Source organism: Loxodonta africana, chromosome 1 (assembly GCF_030014295.1).
Source record: "Loxodonta africana isolate mLoxAfr1 chromosome 1, mLoxAfr1.hap2, whole genome shotgun sequence".
NCBI classification, from domain to species: Eukaryota; Metazoa; Chordata; class Mammalia; order Proboscidea; family Elephantidae; genus Loxodonta; species Loxodonta africana.
The window spans coordinates 33947725-33971657 of record NC_087342.1 but is presented as its reverse complement, the minus strand read 5'-3'; the positions used below and the strand labels follow the sequence as shown (position 1 = coordinate 33971657).

Sequence of the window (23933 nt, the reverse complement as noted above, 5' to 3'; positions counted from 1 at the left end):
TGCAAAGGCATAGAATAAGGTAAGAAGTCGTGGGCAGGAGAAAAGCATGATGAAGACGTTACAAGGGAAGGTTTCATTGTTAAGATTTCAGCACTATCAATGGAAACTATTAAGTGACAAAACTTGAGGCTGCAACTGTACTGTAAATGCGCGTTATACCTTGGGGTGAGTTGTTTAATAGCTCTGTTATTAATAAGCACTACATCTGTGCTATTTATCCTTTTAAATGTGATTTGAGACAAATGGGAAAGCTTTAAGTATTAAATACTCGGTGATCATCTTAAACATTTAATACAAAGAAGCATTGGTATAATTAGTGAAATTATTAGGAGGGGGCTGAGTTTTTGTCCCCCACTGTCTCATTAGGTTTTTTGACCTTAAGAAAATAGTTTCAGCCCCTTGGGTACCATTTATGTAATTAGGCCTATACTGCTTGTAGGAAATGGTTTCCTAGCTCTTGTTCTGTTTGTTAAATCTTGTAAAATAATTAATAGGAGGAAAAAGCTCCCCATTATACAGAGGTGTTGGTTTCAGCCAGTGACAGGTAGTGAACTCAGAGAAAATGGTTTACAACACAAGAATTTGGACAGTTTCTTGGAATTCAGCTATCAGTGGTTATGTAAAAAGCTTTTAAGTTCTGCCTAAACAATTGGGTAGATAAGACATACTGCTGATTATGTGAACTGCATTTTATCAGTTCTTGGCGTAACATTGTTCCTTATAGACTGAACTGGAAAGATGAGTTGAAATGTTAAAATTGAATGTAAGCTTCAAGAATTTTGCATAACTTTTATAAATGGTAAGGCACAAAATGCTATCAAATGTTTATCACTGTCAGATGAGATGGCTTGACAAGAAAGCATCTTTTGAAGGTACTGCCCTTGTTTGTTGGCCTCATACTTATTTTCATCTCCATCAAGTGCTAGTGTGGTGGTGGATGCTCTGCAGAATGTACCCTCCCTTTACTAGGCTTCCTCACTTGTGAAAACGACTTGGCGGGGGGGTGTGTAAGGGAGTTATGGCTCTTTCCCACTCAGCATTTCTGTAGAAGAGAGCTTTGGCCTTAAAGAGTTTGTGGGGCTGAGCAGAAATTCCTGATATTTCAGAATTTAAGGGTATTAGATAGATTAGTTCTTTGATTCTTTTTTTCCTTTATCAGTGCAGTGATGTGAGTACTTGTCATGTCTATCTTTTCCTCTACCTGATCTTGGTTGGCCTTTGTTATTTGGTGGTTTTTGTGCTCTTTAGGGAATACACGGTAGCAGCAACTGTTACGTGTTGGTAAAATACTGTGGACTAGTGTACAGGCTTCCATTCTCTGCCATAGGTAATAATACTACATCTCCCTCCAGAATGTTTTATGGTTGAAGCAGTCATTTAAAAAGGGAATTCTTAGTCCAAGTTGAAGAGAAAAAAGAGGACCAAGGAGTAAAAGCAAATGAGAATCATTTGGTGGGTAAGTCCCAGAGAGGATTCCCTTGCAGTTGTGTTCCAGGAGTTGTAGGACTTAACCATTCCCACCTCTCCCAGATGAGAAGAAGAAAAGAATATGCGAACATTGCTCTGCAAATGGATCAAAGCTCAACTCCTGAAAGCTTTCTTTAATCACTTCTCAGTCCCTTTAGCATTTATGCTTAATTTATACTATAGGTCTGCTCCAGTGTGTCAGTATGCCCTGGAATTTAATCTGTGGAAATGATCAGTTAAAGTATTGACAGTCTCTGGTGGGACTAAATAAAACTTGCAGGTAGGTCCCTGCCAAGGACTCCAGAAGAGTGATGGATGTTCACTCACCATTGGAATAATTCACAGGAAGGAAGGAGCAAAGATTCTGGGGGAGGGATTATGATACATCATGATTTTTAGTTTTTTAGAAAAGGTATTTGCTTATTTTTGGCAGGGTCAGGGATGGAGTTGCTGCCTGGGATTCACTGTGCTAACAGTGAAGGTTTATGAGCTGCTGATAGGGCTGTCCAGACAAGAGAGAACATGCTGGCTTCCGCGTCCTGCTCCATTGTTACCTGTTCAGTTGCTGATGCTTTTAAATTTAGAGTTATTGATGGGGAGGAGGTTTGGGGCCAGGAATAGGAGTATAAGAAAATCCTACCTGGGATAGGGCCTTTGCTGTATTGACCAGGTTGCTGTTGCTGTTGTCCCCTTATTCATTCTTTAATGGAAACTGTTCTTTGAAACATGCAATAGGAAAGCTGCGAGTATAACCTCTTTCAGCCAGAATCCTTTTTTTTAGTGGAATTTTTCTGTGGAAATGGATTGCTGATTTAATAAAATAAATAGGGATGTGGACCTAATATAAGTAAGGTATTGCTGTCAGTTTTACAAGGGTTACATCTGTTCTATAAACCGAAGGTCACCTGAGTATTTGCTTCTATTACTAGGTGATGCTACCCAGTATCGCTTTGTTATTGTAGGAGTGTATGTTGTTTTTATAACTAGATAGCAAGTTTCTCAGGGGAAGAGAGCCTTCTGCCCTTGTTTTAGTTTCTCCTTTAGTTATTGGATTCTCAATAACTGCTGTTTGACAAACTGACAAGTTACAGTGTGGAGAAGGTGAATAATTTGGGCATCATGTCATTTGACAGTTCCCACACCTAGCAAGGCAGTGAGCAAGACGGTCTTCTTCTGTGTGCATCTTGGCTGGAAGGCACTTTATACACTGGGCCTAGCACTGCCTTCCTCTGTGTGCTTGCATCTTAGCCGTCAGGCACTTTATACACTGGGCCTCTTGATGCAAGGTGTGCTACTTGTTACACGTAAACATTCTGTTTTACTGAAGAGAATACTCATTTTGAAGGTGCCTTCATGTCACTGGTTATCTTGGGCAGATAGAAACATGCCAATGAAAGCAGGATTGGTGGATTCATTAATAGTATGAATAATGATATGTGTATTAAAAATAAACAAATGATAGGATTAGTGACAAAATAAGTTTCTGTTAACCTTTATGTATATATCCAGGCTTTCAAAATAGGTTAGACTTAATAAAAGTTTTAAAACAGTAAAAGCTGTGTAGGACATATAAAGTGTTTAGACTTTGAAAATGTCTTACATGTCAGGAGCATTGTAAATCCCAGGTAATAATAGGGACACTGAAGAACAAAGAAAGTGTCAGACCAAGGATTAGTTTCCTCAATAGTCTTTAGGGTGAGCAAATGAGAGTAAAAAGGAGGTGGAGCTTTGCTTGTTATAATTTGGTAGAAAGTCAGAAATTATTTGGACTGGTATTGAAAGGATAGCAGTATTGGTTTTTAATTCATCATTATATTTGTTTTCTCTTACCAAAGGAAAAGTAATTGGAAAAAACGGCAAAGTTATTCAAGAAATAGTAGACAAATCTGGAGTGGTTCGGGTGAGAATTGAAGGAGACAATGAAAATAAGCTACCTAGAGAAGATGTAAGTGTTAAAAATGTAATTAAGTACCCCCCCCCCCATGTTCTTTTATATTTTGGGTATTGTTTTAGAAACTGTTGTATCTAGTAAGCTACTTACACTCTGGTATGATGTCCTGCCCAACCACCCCTTTGTAAAATTGCTTCACACACTTAGAAGACAATTCATCTCTTGATGCGTAAGCCTTGGGTTCTTAGTTGGTTTCTCAGTACTTCAGTAAAAAAGCCAATTCTTAATGTTAAAAGTTTCAATTTGGTAATCTCAACAGTACTGTTTTATACTTGACATGTAAGATTATAGAATTAACAAGACAGTCTGTTATAAAGGAATTCTTGATAGATCATACTCGACCTTTTTGTAAAGTCTGAAAGCATTGACCATTTCTTAATTTAAATTCCTTCAAGCTTTTATGTTTAAATATATTTTATATTTAAATTCCTTTCAGCTTTTATGTTGCATTAATTCTAACCCTGGCTTTCAGGAAATTCCTTCCTTTTACACTGTCTTTTCCCATGTTGATGTTTTGCCTGCAGTTCCATTCTTTCTTCCTCCATATCACTAAAGGATCTCAGTCACATTTATGGCTCCAGCAGTGAGCTCTGTCTGCATACTTGACTTCAACTTTGTATGCCTGAACATAAGGCAAGGATTTTCCCCAAATTATCCTCCAGAAAGCAGAACCTTCACACCCTCTTTAATTTTGCATAATGGCGTACTGTTTGGGAGAACTTTATGTTAGCCTGTTGAATACAATCATTCTTTAGAAAAAAGAAAGGAAAAGAAGAAATGTATAGACATTTAAAAAATAAAAATTTTTATTTTATTTTATTTTTTTAAATGTCTTTTAGCCTGCAATAAATATCTTCACACCATGTATTGGATATTGTGTACAAACCCATTAAAGGTAGCCAGTTCTTTTATTCTAAAAGGAACAAAGGAAGTGGCTATCTTTAATGGGTTTGTTGGCAATTAGGATGTGGAGATGAATATACACCTAAAAATGAATGAGAAAAGCAAATGTGTTAGTATTAGATCAATGAGTAGTTGTGACTTGGAATACTGTTTCTGGTGGTTTTATCCTATACAGCTTCAAAAAAATTTTGTAACTTTTACAAACAACCCCCCTCCGGAGTTTTTTATGATTTTAGGATGTATTTGAGATAAGGCTTAAAATTAATGATGATGTGCCATTATAATCAGTACTTCTTCTCTTTCTACTTGGTTTGTAAAATAATGATGATCCATTTGACGTACCGCCACCACCTAAAAAATTGGTCTGAAAATGATGTTTACTGGCCGGGGCCATTAATGGCTGCAGTATAAATTTCTAAATTTGATGTTAATATCTGATCCGGTCTTCTCTTAGATTAACTTATCATCCCCAGTTGTTTTCCAGTATGTTCCATCTTGTTGTAAGCTAATTCTTCTAGGCCTTCCTTCCTAAAAAAGAAATCATTGGACTCTTCCCTGTGTTTGTAGGTTTGATCATTGTTACAGCCGTTTCTGTGCCAGAGTTGAGGATTATAGGGGCCAAGCAGAAATAGAAGTTGTTCGGAGGTTGAGCTGTATGTGACGGGTGGGGAGGATGGAGCCTTTGCTTAGGAGAAGTGGGTACTGCTCAGCTCCAGTCTGGCTGCTTTTGGTGTTGCTTTTTCTTGAGGTTTTTTTTTTAATAATTTTTATTACGCTCTAAGTGAAAGTTTACAAGTCAAGTCAGTCTCTCACACAAAAACCCATATACACCTTGCTATGCACTCCCAATTACTCTCCCCCTAATGAGACAGCCCGCTCTCTCCCTCCACTCTCTCTTTTTGTATCCATTTCATCAGCTTCTAACCCCCTCCACCCTCTCCTCTCCCCTCCAGGCAGGAGATGCCAACATAGTCTCAAGTGTCCACCTGATCCAAGAAGCTCACTCCTCACCAGCATCCCTCTCCAACCCATTGTCCAGTCCAATCCATATCTGAAGAGTTGGCTTCGGGAATGGTTCCTGTCCTGGGCCAACAGAATGTCTGGGGGCCATGACCACCGGGGTCCTTCCAGTCTCAGACCGTTAAGTCTGGTCTTATGAAAATTTGGAGTCTGCATCCCACTGCTCTCCTGCTCCCTCAGGGGTTCTCTGTTGTGTTCCCTGTCAGGGCAGTCATCGGTTGTAGCTGGGCACCCATCTAGTTGTTCTGGTCTCAGGATGATGTAGTCTCTGGTTCATGTAGCCCTTTCTGTCTCTTGGGCTTGTAATTGCCTTATGTCCTTGGTGTCCTTCATTCTCCTTTGATCTAGGTGGGCTGAGACCAATTGATGCATCTTAGATGGCTGCTTGCTAGCATTTAAGACCGCAGACGCCACTCTTCAAAGTGGGATGCAGAATGTTTTGTTAATAGATTTTATTTTGCCAGTTGACTTAGATGTCCCCTGAAACCATGGTCCCCAGACCCCTGCCCCTGCTACGCTGGCCTTTGAAGCATTCAGTTTATTCAGGAAACTTTGCTTTTGGTTTAGTCCAATTGCGCTGACCTCCCCTGAATTGTGTGCTGTCTTTCCCTTCACCTAAAGTTCTTTATCTACTGTCTAATTGGTGACTGAGGTATTTTTAAGAGAAGCTGGAAGCCTGATTTTTATGTAAAATCTTTGTTTTCAAAATCATGCTTAAACAAATCCAAAGGTTGGTTTTGGATTACTGAGGGCGCAATTTCACAATATAAGCTGTTTGTAACCAGAAGTCTTTGGTGACCTACCATTTGCCTGAGGAGATCTTTCTCACCATGTGTCCTGTAGCATCAATATCTGTGTAAATCAGTATTTACTGACTGTTTTTCAATCTTATATTGTTTTCACTTAAGGTTTTTGAAACTAGGTTTGAGTTTTTAATTGTAAAACAAATATGTTCATGTAGAAGTTGAATAGCCCAGAACGGTGTAGCCTGAGAAAGAAAAGTATGTGTCCTGTCCCTTGCTCTCCTTCCTTCCTTGCCGTGACTTCAGGCAGCTGTCAGGCTACCTCTTCACGGCTTTGTTTGCTGTTACAAACAGCGCTGTTCCCAAGTACAACTGCAGAGCAAATTCCTGGAAGTGGATTTGTTAGATCAAAGGGGTATAAGCTATTTAAATTTTTAGATTTTGTTGGTTATTTTCCCACACATTCCCTCCACGAGTATAGGAAAATGTGCCCCTTTTCCTATATATTTGTCGCTACTGGATTTTACCAAATTTTGTTGCTCTGGAAGGGTGTACATGTTACCTTTTCATGTTTGAAAGAACATTTTTATTTTTTTTATCCTTTGCATAATTTTGTCTCTTTTTACATTTAAGGAAATATGTGGGACATATTCCTTGCTTCTTTTAACTTGAATTTTTTCCTATATAGATTTTTTAAATTTTTAATATTGTTGTTTTTTAAAAATAATATTTTGCTTTATGATTCTGGATTTTGTCTCATGTTTGGCAAGATCTTGCTCCTAGATCATTCAGAAATCCACTCATAATTTTATTCTTCAATGTGTAATTTTTTTCTTCAACTGGAATTTATTGATGTAAATTATCAGGAATAGAAATCCAGCTTTATTTTTTCTGGAGTGTTACTTTGTTGTCTCAGTGCCATCTATTAAATAAAAATCAGTTTTTAGCATTTTTGAAAACCTTGCAGTTTTACTGAAATAACTCTTAGAAGTGTGAACTCTTTTATTCGTAATAATCATTTAACTCTGAATTTTTTTCTTTATTAGGGCTTTAAAATAGCCAAGTAAAGTATTCTGTAAAATATATTCGTTTAAGGATTCTTTTCACTTCTCCTTTTCTTTGGAGGTAACTATTGATGATAACATCTCTCATTCAAGGTCAGGGCATTGTGTTTCTCTTATTCCTTGCAGACCCATCTGTCTGGAATGGCTTTTCCTTCTTTATCTACTTGGTAAAATTCTATTTGTTGTTAATGTCCACAATAATAATATTTACTCTTACGAATTCCCCCAGCATTCCACACTGGGGGTGGAGTAATTCACATTTTACCTAATACTCCTCTGTTTTTTGTTCATGTCACTACTGTTGTGCAGTGAGATTATTGTAGGAATGTTTAGTATCTTTTCTGAGATTATGAGTGCCTTTAGGGCTAGGACTTGGTTTTATTGCCATCAAGTCGATTTTGACTCAGCGACCCTGTAGGATGGAGTAGAACTGCCCTATAGGGTTTCCAAGGCTATAACCTTTACGGAAGCAGACTGCCACATCTTTCTTCTGTGGAGCAGTTGGTGGGTTTGAACTGCCAACCTTTCAATGAGCAGCTGAGCTCTTCTACCTTAGCATCAAACCAGAAAAAAAAAAAAAACCAAAGCCAGTGCCGTTGAGTCGATTCCGACTCATAGCGACCCTATAGGACAGAGTAGAACTGCCCCATAGAGTTTCCAAGGAGCGCCTGGCAGATTTGAACTGCCAGCCCTTGGGAGGTTAGCAGCTGTAGCACTTAACCACTATGCCACCAGGGTTTCCTCCTTAGCATAGATCCTGGCAATTATAAAAACGTATTATTTGGAATTAGGTCCTTCAGTAGCATGAGTGATTGTGCTTGATTAGAAGGAAAAAAAAACTGTGCCATCGTGCTCTACTACTAACTGAAAAGTTGGCGTTTGAACCCATCCACCAGTGCCACAGAAGAAAGTCCTGATGATCTGCTTCCGTAAAGATTAAAGCCAAGAAAACTCTATGGGGCTCAGGTCTACTCTGTGACGTGGGGTTGCTGAGAGTTTTAGTATTTGGAATTAGGTACGGGGATATGAAATTGGCTCTTATCAGTTGCTAATTTTGTGCCTTTGGTCAGATGATTTCTTTTGTGTCCTCAGTTGTCTCGTTCTGTAAAGTTGGGATAATAATAATTTCTTAAAGTTACTTTTTAATGAGCACTAAATAAGATATGGATGTAGGATACATGATATAGTTCCAGAAGCATGGGCTTATATTCACTTTGAATGTCTCACCTGCCTTTGAATTCCTGAGAGTAGGGCAAGGCTTCCTCACTGACTGCGGTTAAGTTAGATTTCCTTGTTTGATACTTCGCAGTTGTAACAATTTCTGCACCCTCTAGTCTCCTACTTCCAGCTGTAACGATTTCTGTGCAGTCTGGTTTCATACTTGGCAGTTGTAACTATTTCTGCACAGTCTAGTCTCCTACTCCACAGAGGCTTTAGGGCTTTTCTCCAAGGTCCTCTCTAGCTGTGTTCTGTTGAATCTCTGGCACCTGCCTTGGTGCCTTCCTTCTTTTTTATTTTCCCAAGTCTAAAATTCACCAATTTCCATTTTTTAAAAATGTGTTTGGAAATAAATCATAGAGTAGTTTCATACATAGAACCTGAGGTTCCTAAGCCACATTTAATTCCGTTTTTAGAAAAAATTCTGAAGCCAGTCTGTTTAAATAACTTGCTGGGAATTACTCTGTAAAATGAAGGAGAGGAGTTACAGTGAAACTGACTTGAAGAGTTCACTTAGGCTTGGCTGTCATTTCCTCAGCAGGAAGGTGGAGCTGTGTTTCTTTAAAGAAAAAAAAAAAAAAAAAACCCTCATTTAACCCTCTTATTTCTCTCCCACTTTTTAAAACCTTAGGGTTTTGAAGTTCAGCAAAGTAAACCAGATCTGGCTTAATCCTTTGATTTGCTTTAATACTAAAGACTTTCAGTAATTCCTTGATTTTTGTATCATGTAAATACTTTGTAGGTGATAGTTCTGTTATGGTCAGGATACACCTTGTCTGTCCAGCTCACAGGCCTTCAAACTCAAGGTTTTGTTACCTGACCACGTAATATAGGGATAAGTTGGCTCAAGTGCTTTATTATGTTTTAAAGCTATCTATCAGTACTAAGTTGTTAAATCTAGTCTGTAATTCATGCCATTTTGAAGGACAATCTCTTTAAAGTTGATTTATGTACTTTGAGAATTAGAAATCAGGAAACCCTTTATAAACTATTTTTTACAACACGATTCGTGTTGTTAACTTTTTTGCGCAGATACGATGTTACTGAAAATCTTAGTACTTCAAATTAGTGACTTTAGAAGTTTTTTTTTAGTCTTGAAGTTCAGTAGATGCAAATTGCTGTGTTCTAGGGAAGTTTTGTAAGTTATATGCCATATTCAGACTAGAGCTTTGTTCAAATGTTAAATACTGAGAATGCTGTGTTTTCTTATAGGGTATGGTTCCGTTTGTATTTGTTGGCACTAAAGAAAGCATTGGAAACGTCCAGGTTCTTCTAGAGTACCATATCGCTTATCTGAAGGTTTGTATACTTGTAATATTTCATCCCATGTGTTAAACATTTCATATGTATTCATACAGAAATTCACATCTTTGGTTAATTCATCTTCAGCTTTTTCCTGTTTTCTATATAAGGATTTAAGAATGCTCTTTGCCAAATAAAATGATTGGCATGCATACTGTTTCCATTCTTTCCTCTGAACTTTTTTTTTTTTTCCTTTCCTTATTGTTTAAGCAGCAGTCACTCTTTGTGTTGTTGTAATTTGACTGGGCTGTTGTCACTTAAGACCGGGCTATAATTACTTGTGGAGCCCTGGGTGGTGCAGTGGTTAAGTGCTATGGCTGCTAACCAAAAAGTCGGCAGTTCAAATCCATCAGCTGCTCCTTGGAAACCCTACAGGCAGTTGTACTCTGTCCTATAGGGTGCTATGAGTCAGAGTCAATTCGATGGCAGCGAATGTAGTAGTAGTGTGTCATCACGTAAGTATTTGCATGTTCTGTACTGGAGCCATTTTGTTTTTTCTTTTATACTTCACATGTAAATAAGGTGTAGAACCAGAAGGAGCGTTGTTGGGCTTCCCGTGGTAACTGTGTATGGTTTAGCTGCACTACCTCCATAGAAAGAGTTTGATGGTTCTTAACCATTGTTACCGGAATAGACTGAGTTGGCACGCAGAGAGCAAGGTTTGAGAATACAAATGACCTGTAAATTATTAACATTTTATTGCTATAGTAACTTTTTATTCATTCCCATCCTTTTATTCCTGCTATTGGACTAGTAAGGAGCCCTAATGTCACAGTGGTTAAAGTACTCGGGTGCTAACTGAAAGGTTGGCGGTTCAAACCCACCCGCCACTCTGCGGGAGAAAGATGTGGCAGTCTGCTTCTGTAAAGATTAACCCAAAAACACCAGCCTTGGAAACTCTATGGGGCAGTTCTACTCTTCTCTGTAGGGTTGCATAAGTCGGAGTCAACTCAAAATGGGTTTTGGGTATTAGACTAGTTTCTCTTGCCTAGGGTATTGTATTATCCTCAGTTGCTGTCTGCTTCTAGTTTCTTTTCCTTTCAGACTCTTATACATTGTTTTTTTTTTTTTTTTTGATGTCTTGACAGCACCTCTGGTACTGTAATTCATTTTCCTTGAAAGCCATCTCCATAATAAGGCAGAACTCAGCCTAGCATTTTAAGCCCATGCTTTACGTTTCAGCATTCTGTTACCTTTTAGCCAAGAGCTTTCCTTAGACACGTTACCTTCACATCCTGTAATGACCTCAGTTTCTGAATTACCAAGTCTACCAGTCCATCCAGGTCACAGCTCAGGTGTTATTACGCTGATAGAAGAGTAGCTTGTTCATGGTACCTTTTGTATGTGTGGCTTGTACCTCATTCAGCAGTTTTACCTCCTTGAGAACAAAATCTGGTATTTGTGTGATTATTAGCTATTTAATGAATAAGGGATTTTAAAGCTTGTCTGTTAAATATCTCCTAGAGTGGAGAGTCTGTGTATTTTTTTGTGTTATGTGACCATAGCACTTAGTGTGATTGGCTCATGCTAAGGCATTCAGTAAATGTTCATTGAATTGGATCAGCAAATGACTTTATAAGTTTTATTTACCAAGAGGTTGCTGCTTTATTTACCCAAGTAATTGCCCAAGCTTCTTTTGTGGGTAGGAAGTACAGTTTTCAGGCTTTAAGAAGACTTTACCCATTTTTGTTTTGATTATAGGAAGTAGAACAGCTAAGAATGGAACGCCTACAGATTGATGAACAGCTACGACAGATTGGTATGGGTTTCAGACCTTCTTCCACCAGAGGGCCTGAAAAAGAAAAAGGATATGCCACTGATGAAAGTACCGTCTCTTCTGTACAAGGTTCTAGGTCTTATAGTGGAAGAGGCAGAGGTCGGCGGGGCCCTAATTACACCTCCGGTTATGGTAAAAACAATTTCTTTGTAGTAGTAGTTGCAGTTTAGGTGCTTCAGTATCTTTTGCTTATTATTACAGTCATGCAGCGCATAATGTCCATTTAGGCAACGTCCACCAGCATATACGTCTGTGATCTCGTTAGGTTATGATAGAGTTCACAAATCCTGACCAGAGAATGGGACGTAGTAGATTTAGGCATGTTGCACTCGACAGTCATGATGATCCTCGAAAACAAAACAAAAAATTCCCCAAGCTGTTAAAGATTGGCTCTGCTCAAAGCTATGAGGCTGACAAAAATGCGAGAGGGGCCTGTATCGGATATGGAGAAATTCCTAATGACGTGGATTTAGGACCAAGCACAAAAATGAATCCCTCTCAGCACTTTGACAGTCACTGCTAAGGCACAAAATTTGTTCAGAAAGGGTAAAAGAAAAAGGAGTACCAGGCTAGAACACCGAGTTTAGTGCTAGCTCTGGGTGGTTCAAGGTTCTCAAACATTTTTCGCTGCATAATCTGAAAGCGAGTGGTGAGTCTGCGAGGGCTGATGCAAAGGCAGCAGTAGAATTTGTTGAAACCTAGGTAAACTAATCATAAATCATAGAGGGGGGTTATTTGCCCCAGGGAATTTTTAATACGGATGGAATCTCCTTATTCTGGAAGCAAATGTCTATGAGGACCTTCATCCGTAATATGGTGTTTGCACGGTGTCCAAATCACATAACGTCCTATTTCACAGAACGTGTCATGGATGTTAAGCGACGCATGACTGTAGTTAGTTCATCACTCTTGTTTTGAGGCAAAGAGGTAGTTCTGAGGTCTATGTCTTTAATAGTGATAGCACATTTAATATTAATGACAGTTTCAAGCAGTTTACGTAATAAAATGAACATGTTTTTGTTAAGGGGTAGTTCATGATCATGTTTATTCTAAGTACTTAGAATAAATGTGTATGTAACTTATTTTCCTGGTATAATTTTACACGTACCCCAGTAAAAACTTAATGGTGGTGATACGCCTAGGAATCTTCTGCCCACCCTTTAAGAAATTAAAAATGAAAATTGTGCCAATCACTGTGTCAAGACTGCATATAGCAGATCTTTAGTAGCTTTTAAAATGTGCTTCACTGGCTCGTTTGGCAGGTTTGAATATTAACATCTCACAGCTGGAATCATTTTGTGTAATACACCATTCTAGTAAAATGAGGGCTTAAAAGATAGAACTTAATTAACAACTTTATAAAAGAACGTTTTTCGGAAATGTATTTCACTGTGAGAAGCAGGGCCTAACTGAGGTAGGAAGGGGGCTAGTGGTGGTAGTTGACAATTTTCTAATCCTAAATTCTTGTTTATTCTTCAGCTTTGGAGTTGTTCCATTTTTCTGCATTTGGACTTGGATGTTAGCAGTGACCTCAGTTTTTCTTCCCTCATTTTCTTTGCCTTCCGTTTCCTTTCTCCTTCTCTCTTCTTTACCCCCTGTGCTCATCTTAACTATTTTGGAAAAGTCTTCCATAAGTCTTTTTCAGAGCTCACTCATTAGGGCTTTTGGACAGAATAGAAACACATGCAAGTTTACAGAGAGTGTTTAGATTTCAGGTCCAGCTTGCTATGTGACCAAGGGTCATCCAATGATGGCAGTTATGTTAAACATTTACTACATTTCATTTGTTAAAGAAACAGAAGGTTGCTTTTCCCTCCCCTTCATGATCATATTTTCACATCTACATGTTCTTTTCTTTCCTTTTTTTGGTATTTTTTATTATTTTATTTAGCCCTGTATTGAAACCTGAAAAGCAAAATTTCAGTAAAGTAATAGAAGTGCTTAGCATATGAAGGGCAAGAGCTGCAAGTTGTTGTAGTATTCCTGAAAAGATAACTTCATCAAAAGACAATTAGGCAGTAATTAAATAGATATTAAGCACATTCTGATTGATTTTTGAGGCATAAATTATTAGCACAAATAATCAAGTTTGGCTTTTTAGACGATACTGAACCCATCGAAGAATTTCATTACTCTGTGGGAAGTCTGCTTATCGAGACGTCATCCTTTGGCACATGGTTTTTTCAAAAATAAACAACAAATTTCTGTGAGAGTATTAAAGGAATACAGCCTGGATTGAAGAGAGCTATGCAAGTTGTGCAGTAGATGGCACTCTTACCTCTCTCTGAATCTTAGTATAAAGAGTAACATTGTATTTCTTGAAATACCTGTAGAACTTGAATGGGGTTGGGAGAGAAGTAAAAACAATTTTGAATTTGATTATAAATGTATACTTAATATTCATGTACACTTAATATCAGAAGGATTTGTAGGTGACTGTATCATTAGTTCTGTAAGGAACCTCTTCCGCAGCGTGTAATCCCTGAAATTTGTGTGTATCTTATAATCAGTGACACCTTACAACTTTAATTGGCAGCATTTTCTCTCTTTTAATGGGACACAATAGTATGTCTTGTAATTGATGGATCTTGGATGTGATAAAATGTGGTATTTTTTAGCTATTAAGCTTAGCACGCGTGACCACTGAAAATGATGGAAGTGTATTTGCGTACGTGACTGGGGAGGAAGGAAGTGGCATCCTAGGAACTAACAATAGGAATGGGAATGAGCGTTGTACGGCAGGCACTTCAGGTGCAATATGATAATGATATTGTAGGCTTCCGAAGGCATGCTGAATTTTCATCTTACTAATAAAGGTTTCAGCTCTATTGATTGTTAGGTACAATTTGTCTTACCTCTCGAAGAAGCTTTTTTAAAATTTGTTGAGTAATTTTAAATATTGTCTTCTTGTAGTCAAAGGACTGTTGCTGCTGACAAAATGTGCTTATTTTTTGCACCACTATTGAAAAACACTTCCAGTTTATAAGACATCATCGGTTATAAGAAACATCCTAATCTCAGAGTTGTTAAATTGTGAAAATAAAGTGCACCCTAGAATCAGTAAAATAATAATGGTGGAATACCCTATACAATTGAACTATTTTTCTAAACATGATGAAATTTGCTATAAATAGTGGGTATTGGTTATTTATTATTATACTAATAATCTTGGATATTAAAACAAAAATGAACAAAAATTTTTGGAGCATTACTGTATATGAAGTGCATTTGTTAAGTTTTCTGTAATTGTTTTCTTAGCTGGGTTTTAGCACATGAGAACAATTTATATGTTTAATCTCTCATGGCTGTTAGATACTATACTACTCATAGAGTGTTCACATTTGACTGTTTCTTAGTTAATCCCAAATTCATTTGAAATTTTATTTAGCTTTCTTTGAAACAGCATATCAGTATTCTTTTTAAAACAATTTTTATGAAGTAATTTTGAGAAATTCAAGCCTCTTTTCTCATGGGAATGAATTGGCTTATGTTCTCTTCTTTTCCAAGGTACAAACTCTGAGCTGTCTAACCCCTCTGAAACAGAATCGGAGCGTAAAGATGAGCTGAGTGATTGGTCTTTGGCCGGAGAAGATGACCGAGAGAGCCGACATCAGCGTGACAGCAGGAGGCGCCCAGGAGGAAGAGGCAGAAGTGTTTCAGGGGGTCGAGGTCGTGGTGGACCACGTGGTGGCAAATCCTCCATCAGTTCTGGTAGTCTTTTATATACTATGTCATTGTCCGTGTTTTGTAGACAGTATAACCGTATAAAAGTTCATATCCCAGGGTGACCCCTACCTGGGAGTTTCTCTTTCCATTCACCTTTCTATGGAAAATAATGGACAATATTGCAGTATAAGGAAAAGGCTTGTAGAGTGTTTTTTAGTGAAGGTTTATCTAGAATATTGAGGTCAGAAGCTCCGGTTGGCTGTTTTGACAGTCAGATATTCATCCCTTTGGTTTTTGAGGGCTTATGTAAGTGAAATACTTTTTTCTAAAGTTGTTGGGTTATGTATTTCTGTTTGCAAGGCAGACCCAAAGAATTCCAGTGCACAGAGAAATCTCAGTGCTTCTGTGTGCTTAATATTGAAAATGAACAGAAAAGGGAATCTTTGTCACACTGTGAACTACGTTGGGAATGGGAAAATTGTGGAATCAGCTGTTTTTAAGAAAGTTTTATTGTTTGAGGAGTTGAGCTATAAAGAGGAGTGTTTAGATGTCTCTTGAGATTTGAGGTGTATAAAAGCAACTTCTTATTCCTGTCTTTTTTAGTACTGCAAGTTAAGTAGAGTGGTAGGAGGTAGCATGGTGGGGCTGGCGGGTGTGTGAGTTTGAGTGTGAATGAGAGAATTGTCAGGGATGCATGCCCTAGAGTGCCTCAGGGATACAGCTTTGACATTTAATTGTTGCGTACCACTTTAAGAAAACCACTCTTTCTTAATGTTACAGTATCCCCCCTCCAATATGAAAGTTTATATAGTGTTTTAAATAGTATAGAAGACATGCGTAGTATATTAAATATATGCCAGACATGCTTATAAATTACAAAAACTGGAATAAATGTAAAACTTAGACTTTTTTAAAGGTGTCCGTAGTTGCACAGTGATAATTCTTTGAGTCCTAGCCCCAAGTTTACTTTATAGGCCTCCAGGGAAATACACTGTGCACTCTTAGGAAGGTCTGTAAAATTCGTGTGCTGAATTGCAAAATAAATGCACTCTACCTAGTGCTTGATGGATAGATAAACTTAGTGTCTTTTGCATAGATGCTAGCTTGCTAGCTGTTACCAAAGGAAATTTAGGAAAAATCGTGATTAAGTGAATTTCTTCTATAATTTGATTGTTGGAGGCAGTAAATGCACATGGGTAAGATGGGTTTTTCTTTTATGTCTTAAAACTTTTTCTTCCCACCTGCACCCTGCCTTACCCCTACCTTCGCTGTTTGTTTCTGAAAATGGAGAACTTATCAACATTCATTTCTTTAGCCACTTAGAGTTTCAGCCTTCTTTTAGCTGCTCCTTTGTGTGGACTGGTTTTATTGCTTCAGTGCATATTAACAGATCTTAGGGACATCATGGAGTACAGGTGTTATGTGGCAATAGAAAAAAGTAACATGTCACGTTGAACTCAGTAAAGGGGAAACAGCTTTTTCTTAGAGCTTTAATTCATATTAGCTGAATATGTATTTCTCTAGCCGCAGTGCAGGTTTTGTTGGGAATGTGAATGGCAGAATTAACATGTAAACGTAGTACATTTTTTTTATAGTATATATTTTCAAAAAAATGTCAGGAATGTTAGGGCGGTGAGAAGTCTGCTTATCTTCTGCTTTAATTTTTCATCACCATTTGAAGTTTTTTCATATTTAATTGTCTTTGTTATTTTCCAGGTAACATAGTGATACAGAAAATGTTTTATTTGAAGACAGAATGTATTTTTATTGGGAAAATTAAAGTTTATTTACCATTAACTGATACAGTTCAATTTAGATCAAAACAGTCATAGTAACCGCAGCTCTCTTAAACAAATATTTCTTGCCTCTGACATGCATATAGTGCTCAAAGATCCAGACAGCAATCCATACAGCTTACTTGATAATACAGAATCAGATCAGACTGCAGACACTGATGCCAGCGAATCTCATCACAGTACTAACCGTCGTAGGCGGTCTCGTAGACGAAGGACTGATGAAGATGCTGTTCTGATGGATGGAATGACTGAATCTGATACGGCTTCAGTTAATGAAAATGGGCTAGGTATGTAAGCACTTAGGGAAAAGATACCTATTGTATCCTGTTGCTAATGTATGATGCTTTTTCAAAAAAAAAAAAAATACACAGTTGGCAAGTTGAATTTTTCCTAGTGTTTATTTAAAGATAGATAGCTTTGTGTCTGTCATGAATGTCTAGTTCTCAGATTTACCATAACCGAATTATTTCACCAAAACTAGGAGGGTTTACTAATGTGCCCTTTGATGCCATTTAAATCAGTAGAAATATTCAAACTATGCCAGGCACTTACTGCTCTTACTGTCTCTAAACCAAAATTGGGCTTTCAACTTGACTCTTTAAAAATTCTAAGTGTCATTTGTGAAGGTGTGTATATTAAGAGTAGCCATTCATTTCCAGAGGGCTAGAATGCTTTTGACTTTGTATGATACCTGGTAGTACTGGAGAGGAAGAAAACTTAGCTAAATGATGGAAATTTAAATTATGTCTGAGAGTTTGTTTAATTATGAGTTACAGCCTTCTAAATTTCCAGATATTTCAATTTTTAATCTATTTGGAATGATTAAGACTACAAAAATGTATTTCCAGTTAGTAATGTATGTTGTTTTATCTTCAGTGTTTACGTTTCTTTTTTCCCTTCCTTAAGTCTTTGAAGGAAAGGGGCTTTTTGTTGTTGTTGTTGGAATAGTTCATGGTAATCTTTGCAATTACAGATGATAGTGAAAAAAAACCCCAGCGACGCAATCGTAGCCGCAGGCGTCGGTTCAGGGGTCAGGCAGAAGATAGACAGCCAGGTAACTTGCGTGGACCTGCTGACAACATCAGGTCACAAGCATGAAACAAATGTCCCGTGTCTGCTTTCAGAGTATACTGACATGTGCACATGTGTGCGTGTGTGTTCAAGATTGGCATTGCATAAACTCTACTCACATAATGAGACTACTGCTCTTAGGAAAACGCGTTCTTCCTTCACGAGGTAGATGTAGTAATCTGTCTGATTGAACTAATGTTGTGTCTCAGTTTTTTACATGGAAATACTATTGCAAAGATCATTATTTTGTCCACTTGACAGGTCTCTCACACTTGAGATGGGGCCTGCCATCCCAGGGACTGTGTTGTAGATTGTGATTGAGGTTGATTGGCTGGGCAGCTTTTGCATGGTGCCTGCTTACTGTATCTGGATTCAGCACCTCATTTTTGTGGGAATTGTAATACCCACAGTTAAAGGTATAAAAGAGAGAAATACTTGAAAGTGTGTTTTTCCTAATCAGCAATGCATGTTATGTTCATTATTGTAGTATGATGCTTTGCCTTCCATCTACTAACTACTCAGAGTAACAGTACTCAGCTTTAGAATGTTTAGTGGTCATAACTTTTAGTAACTTCAGAGGAACTTGTTTGCTGTGTCTATTATTATTTTGACATAATTCCGTTTCCTGTGTACAGAGTATCACATGTATATTCATAATGAAGAAATTGTGTGCACCAGAAATAAACCCCTTTCAAACTAATCAATTTTTGCATTCTTTCCAAAACAGATTCTTTCCTGTGTTTTCCCCAAATAAAGAACGTAAATCTTAGTTTTAGTTTAGTATTTAAAGTTCAGTGGTTGTAGAGATAGATATTTGGGAACTGGTAAAGGTATTAGTTACCATTCTTGAAAGTTCATGTTTTAAAGATAGAAATTTTAAAAGGGATTAAATATTGTCAAAAAACAAAGTGTCCAGAAAAGATTTCTTCTTGTTTTCCCTTCCTGTTAGTGTTAGAAATATATTTTAGATCAAGAGATGATATTTATTTCTTTTTTTTTAAGGTGGCACAGCAATGAATGTATTTTTTAAGCCGGTATGGGCTTAACATAGAATAAATGACATCCTTATTTATTAGCTAGATGGCTGGTGGTTTATCACTAAGGCAGTGGACACAAAAAAGTAACATAGTGGGGCTTGTTGCAGTAGAGGCAGTTTTCTGCGTGACATTTTTCCAGATGTGAAAACATTATGAAGGTGCATTAAGAGAAACTTTTGAGTGATTTGGAGTTTCCAATAATTCGACAATGACTTGTGTTCTGCACTGAATCTTTTCCTGTTTTAGTGTTGTGGTTAGTGCTTTTCTTATTTTACAACTCCTTGCTCTCCCTGCTCCTTCCCACTGCCCCCCCCCCCCCCGCCCCGTGCAAAATAAAATAAAACTAAGGACAGTGGGGAGGGGAAAACCAGCATTACATTGTTCCTTGGTCCTGTCAGCAGCTTAGGGAGGCAGCCTTCCAGCCAGAGTCAGTGTCAGCATTCTCCTAAACACATCATCATTTCATTTCTTCTTTCAGTTTGCTCTCATTTGGCCAAAATTTCTTGTTGCCCTTCGTGTGAATTAAGCAGAGAATGTTCTTTACTAAACTTTGAATGTGACAATAGGCTGGTGTCCAGCTGATTAACTTGGGTCCCTACAGGAAATTTAGAGTTCAAATTAAGCTACACAAATCGCCTGTATTCTTGAACTTCTAAGGGGTTTGCATTATAAGGACTGGCTATAAACAGGTTGAGATTGTGTCTTTGTTTCTTCTTATTTAGGGGTGGGAGGGAGTAAATTTTTACCTTTCCAAACTTAAGTGCCTCTGAGTTGACCATAATTGATAACTGTACCAAAGTGCACTGTTCTGTGTCTGTACAGAGTGGAGGAAGGGTTCTGAGAATTGTTTAGCAGTGTGTTTGTGTAGCAGAGTTTCCAAGTAGTTGAGCTCTTGGGGTGCCATTGAGGACTGAACTATGGACACAGTGAATTCTCTATGCTGCTCCCCAAAGTGTAGCTAGAAGCCTTTTCAGAACAGCTTCGCACCATGTACGTGGGCATAGTAATGAATCGAATCTTAGAAAAATGAATGATGACAGTATCCCACCCTTCTGTTTTGTTATCTATTATCAAATGTATATAGAAAATCATTTATGATGGATAAACAACTAAAAAAATTTCCAAATGGCTACACTGAGTTTCTTAAAAATTGGAAGGAAAAAGAGGCAGTTTTAGACACAAAACGTCTTTCTGTAGTGGTGTTTCTAATAAAAATGATGTGCACAAATTATAAGTTGTTTCCTCATGATTTTAAAAGATTCATTTTAATAATATTCCCTAGAAAGTTCTTGGATCTTATAAAACTATTAGTGCTAATTCATAATCAGGGAAAGTAATTGTAAATATTCAATTTTTTAATACATCAAAATGATGTAATTATTTGCATATAATTTGAATATGGTGGACCAGTTTTCCCCATACTTGAGTTTCCATTCTTTGCATAATTAACTTGCTTCCATAATTTAAAATATACTGTATTTTCACATATCAGAGGTTTCTTCACCAGCTTGTGATTAGGAAATAATTGTCTTTGAAACAATGAATGATTATTTTGACATTTGTCCAAATCAGTGAATTTTAAATTGAGGGTCCTCCAGGGAAAAGGATTGAGGTATTTCCTTAGGTCCTTTTTAAGGGAGGCCAGTCCAGAGTACCTGTAGAGCAGGGGTCATTTGTTGCACTTGGGCTGGTGGTGGTTGCTTAGCTTAGTCCTTTACTTGTGCCTATACCACTGCAGACACACAGCGAATGGGGGGGAGGGGGAAGTCACCATAATCAGTTTCCACATTTCTGGGGTGGTGCTTTGTCATATTAGTTGGCTATGGTTTATTTTAGATAACTCAGAGTGGTTTCCAGTGTGGAATAATAGAAAGGACCCATGAACCACCACATTTGGATATCTTGTCCATTTTTTTAAAAAAGCAAGACAACTAATAGTTGGATTACTCTTTTATAAAATTGAAGTATATCATACCATGATTTGCACCGGATTTACCCCAGTGTTTTCCACTGAAAATTGCTAACACTCTCTGGGAACACTGCATTTTCTCTTTTTGGTTGTGGGTTTCTACACCGAATTTATTCCACAACCTTAGAGTCAGTCAGAAGCAAATGGCTGGATTCTTGGGAAAGAGGATTTAATTTAGGCTTCCCCAGTTGCCAGCTTAAAATTTTCTATTATCAGCATTAAGTCACAGGCAAATTTTTCAAGCTTTGTTTTTGGTTGGAGGTGGTACCCAAGTTTAAGAAAATATTGAAATTGGGTGACCCACCGTTAGTAATAGTGAAATTACTCTTTATCCATAAAGAAACTTTAGAAGTATTTTTTCAACACCTGTAATTTTTTTCTCATCTTTAACAGTCACAGTTGCAGATTATATTTCTAGAGCTGAGTCTCAGAGCAGACAAAGAAACCTCCCAAGGGAAACTTTGGCTAAAAACAAGAAAGAAATGGTAAGGAGAATTTAACCTGTAGGTTTTTTTTTTTTTTGTATGATTTATTTTTATTTTTTTTTTTACTTCTTAACTTGCTGTGTGATCACTTGTTTCCCCAAATAGATTAATAATATTTTAGTAAAGACTTTTGGTTTTGTTCTTGGCCCCTGGTAACTGAAGACATGCATGCTTGAGCTTGAAGTACCTTTCAGTTAGAACCTTAAATAGCATTTGTCAAATTTAGTCCACCCGGAGATAACTGGGAGTAAAGACTACTGCTTAATGCGGGAGCAGTAGGATGTACACCTTGTCTCAGTAATGGATACCAACCTTTTAAGCTTCAGTTCTTGGAGACGCTTGAAGGGATTTTACAAAGGGTGAGTAAAGTAGGTACTTTGGGTATTGTTTACATAGTTACATGGTGAGCTTTCTGGTGGTTTACAATACAATTAAGTACAGGTTTCATTCAGTATAAAGAATACAGATGCTGCCTGTGGCTTGGGTGCTGATGGGCATTAGGGATGCAGAGTGGACAGACCCAGAGTGGACTACATTGGGATTTGTTTTGAGTTTAAAGAACATTCATTTTAATTCTTTGATCCATTGTGATATATGAAGCTGAAATTATTTTATTAGCTATTTAATGTTTATGTAGTTATTTTCCTCCTCAGCTGTAGATTGCATTTATAAAGAAGTTGAAAAAGTTGTCTCCCTTTGGCAGGCAAAAGATGTGATTGAAGAGCATGGTCCTTCAGAAAAGGCAATAAATGGCCCAACTAGTACTTCTGGCGATGAAATTTCTAAGCTACAGCGTACTCCGGGAGAAGAAAAGATCAGTACCCTAAAAGAAGAAAATCCTCAAGCAGCAGCAGTCCTGAATGGTGTTTCATAGACTAAAGAAGTTCCTAGTTTACAGTTCTTACATTACATTTTACAATAGTGCTTGTACAAGCTTGCCAAAGATAGAATACGGATCGCCAGTCTTTCCATCGCACTTTCAGTTCCTCCATTTGGAATTCAGAAAGGGGAGGGATCCTGAAGAAATCATATGTTAAACATACTTTGACACCTACTGTGTTATAAAATATATCATCAGATGTGCCTTGAGAATAGTATATGTAACATTAAAAAAAAGTTGCTGGCTATAGGAAATGTTATTTTGTTTTCAAAAAATGGCAGAGATGGGGGGAGGTGGGTGGGGGGATCCCTAATATTCTTTATGAAAGCATTAGCTGCTTTTGTTACATTTTTAATAATATGCAACCACTTCTTCACCTGAGGAAAACTAGAGTGAAAAGCAGTCTAAGATATTTTGCACTGAATTGTAATTTCTCCATTAGTTTAGTCTGGAAACTGGTCTGTTTTAATGTGTTTTTTAAATGCTGTATGTAGGGGAAGATGTGCAGACCACTGGAATACATTTGTTAACTCTCATCTGCAGGGACACTGGGCCATGTCGGCAGTGACTGTTCTACATTGAGGCTTTGTTTGGTTTATTTATTAAAGTGTACAGTATTTAAAAATCAAACATAGCTTTAGCTAAAACACTAAGCTGAATTAGTCGTGTCCATTCAGACATAACCTGAACTACTGAAAAGGTCAATTTCCAGAAGGTGTATTCTGTATAAACTACATGTTAGTCCTCAGTAGAGTATCTTTCTCTTTCTTTTCCTTTTTTTTTTAATTTTGGTTGTTTGATGTGCAATATGTTTTTGTATGCAGGTAGTAAATAAACTTTGATCTTCCATTTGCTGATTTTTAACTTTCTACTTTTTACACCAGTTGTTGCAAGATAGTTGAAGCCACTTAAAGGCCTCAAACAGTGCCCTTTGATTGCTTTCTAAGAAGCATCTATACTTGCTGATAAATAGCATTAAAATATTAGGTCATCTGATCATTTTGTGACGAATCTTCTGAAATCTTAATACTTAAAATACAATCTGTTAGAATGGCTTGGGAATTGATCAACTGTTCGATCATTATGAAGAAGTCTTTGTAAAGTAAGATTCAAATCAAAAGCAGTTTTTGAAAGGCAATGAATATAAGCCAGCATTTTACTTTTGCCTTTGATTTTTTATTAAAAATGAACTTTAAAAAGAACATGAGTAATTTTTAAATAAGGAACAAATAGGCCACTAATTGGCTTTGTCATTTGATGCTCAAGGAAATAAGGTTGAATGAAGGTTCTCATACCAATAATCATGATTAAAAATCAATAATCAGACTTTTGAGGTATAAAATTATTTTAGCCAAGTAGCTTCATTTCAGACAATATTTTTTCTACAGAGTTAACAGTGATACACACTAATTCATGCTGCTACTCGTGAGGTCAGGTAGTTGTGAATTTATGGGAGGGTTTGGCTCCACAATATCGTACAGACTACTGGGCAAGAAAGGCAGAGCTTACTTGCCTGCCATGTGATGTCTGGGAAGTTTTATGTGCAGAATTTGTAATATGCATAAAAATGTTAAGTGGTTAGTT

The 23933-nt window shown here is 37.4% G+C and overlaps 1 protein-coding gene across 10 annotated transcripts in view; it reads left to right on the top strand.

Annotated features, from left to right (window-relative positions):
* The window catches only part of FXR1 (FMR1 autosomal homolog 1), a 70720-nt gene extending 47520 nt beyond the window's left edge, over positions 1 to 23200 (top strand). For 3 of the 10 annotated variants that reach the window (XM_023551497.2, XM_023551500.2, XM_010592788.3), the window contains 7 exons: positions 3303 to 3412; positions 9579 to 9665; positions 11370 to 11577; positions 14953 to 15156; positions 16994 to 17194; positions 21378 to 21469; positions 22173 to 23200. In XM_023551497.2, coding sequence (XP_023407265.1) covers positions 3303 to 3412; positions 9579 to 9665; positions 11370 to 11577; positions 14953 to 15156; positions 16994 to 17194; positions 21378 to 21469; positions 22173 to 22343 — 1073 coding nt within the window. In that variant the 3' untranslated portion in view covers positions 22344 to 23200. Of the gene's footprint in view, positions 1 to 3302; positions 3413 to 9578; positions 9666 to 11369; positions 11578 to 14952; positions 15157 to 16993; positions 17195 to 17880; positions 17962 to 21377; positions 21470 to 22172 lie in introns of all 10 variants that reach the window. The other 7 variants (XM_023551501.2, XM_023551498.2, XM_010592790.3 and 4 more) reach the window with 7 other exon arrangements.
* Positions 23201 to 23933: the final 733 nt, after the last annotated feature.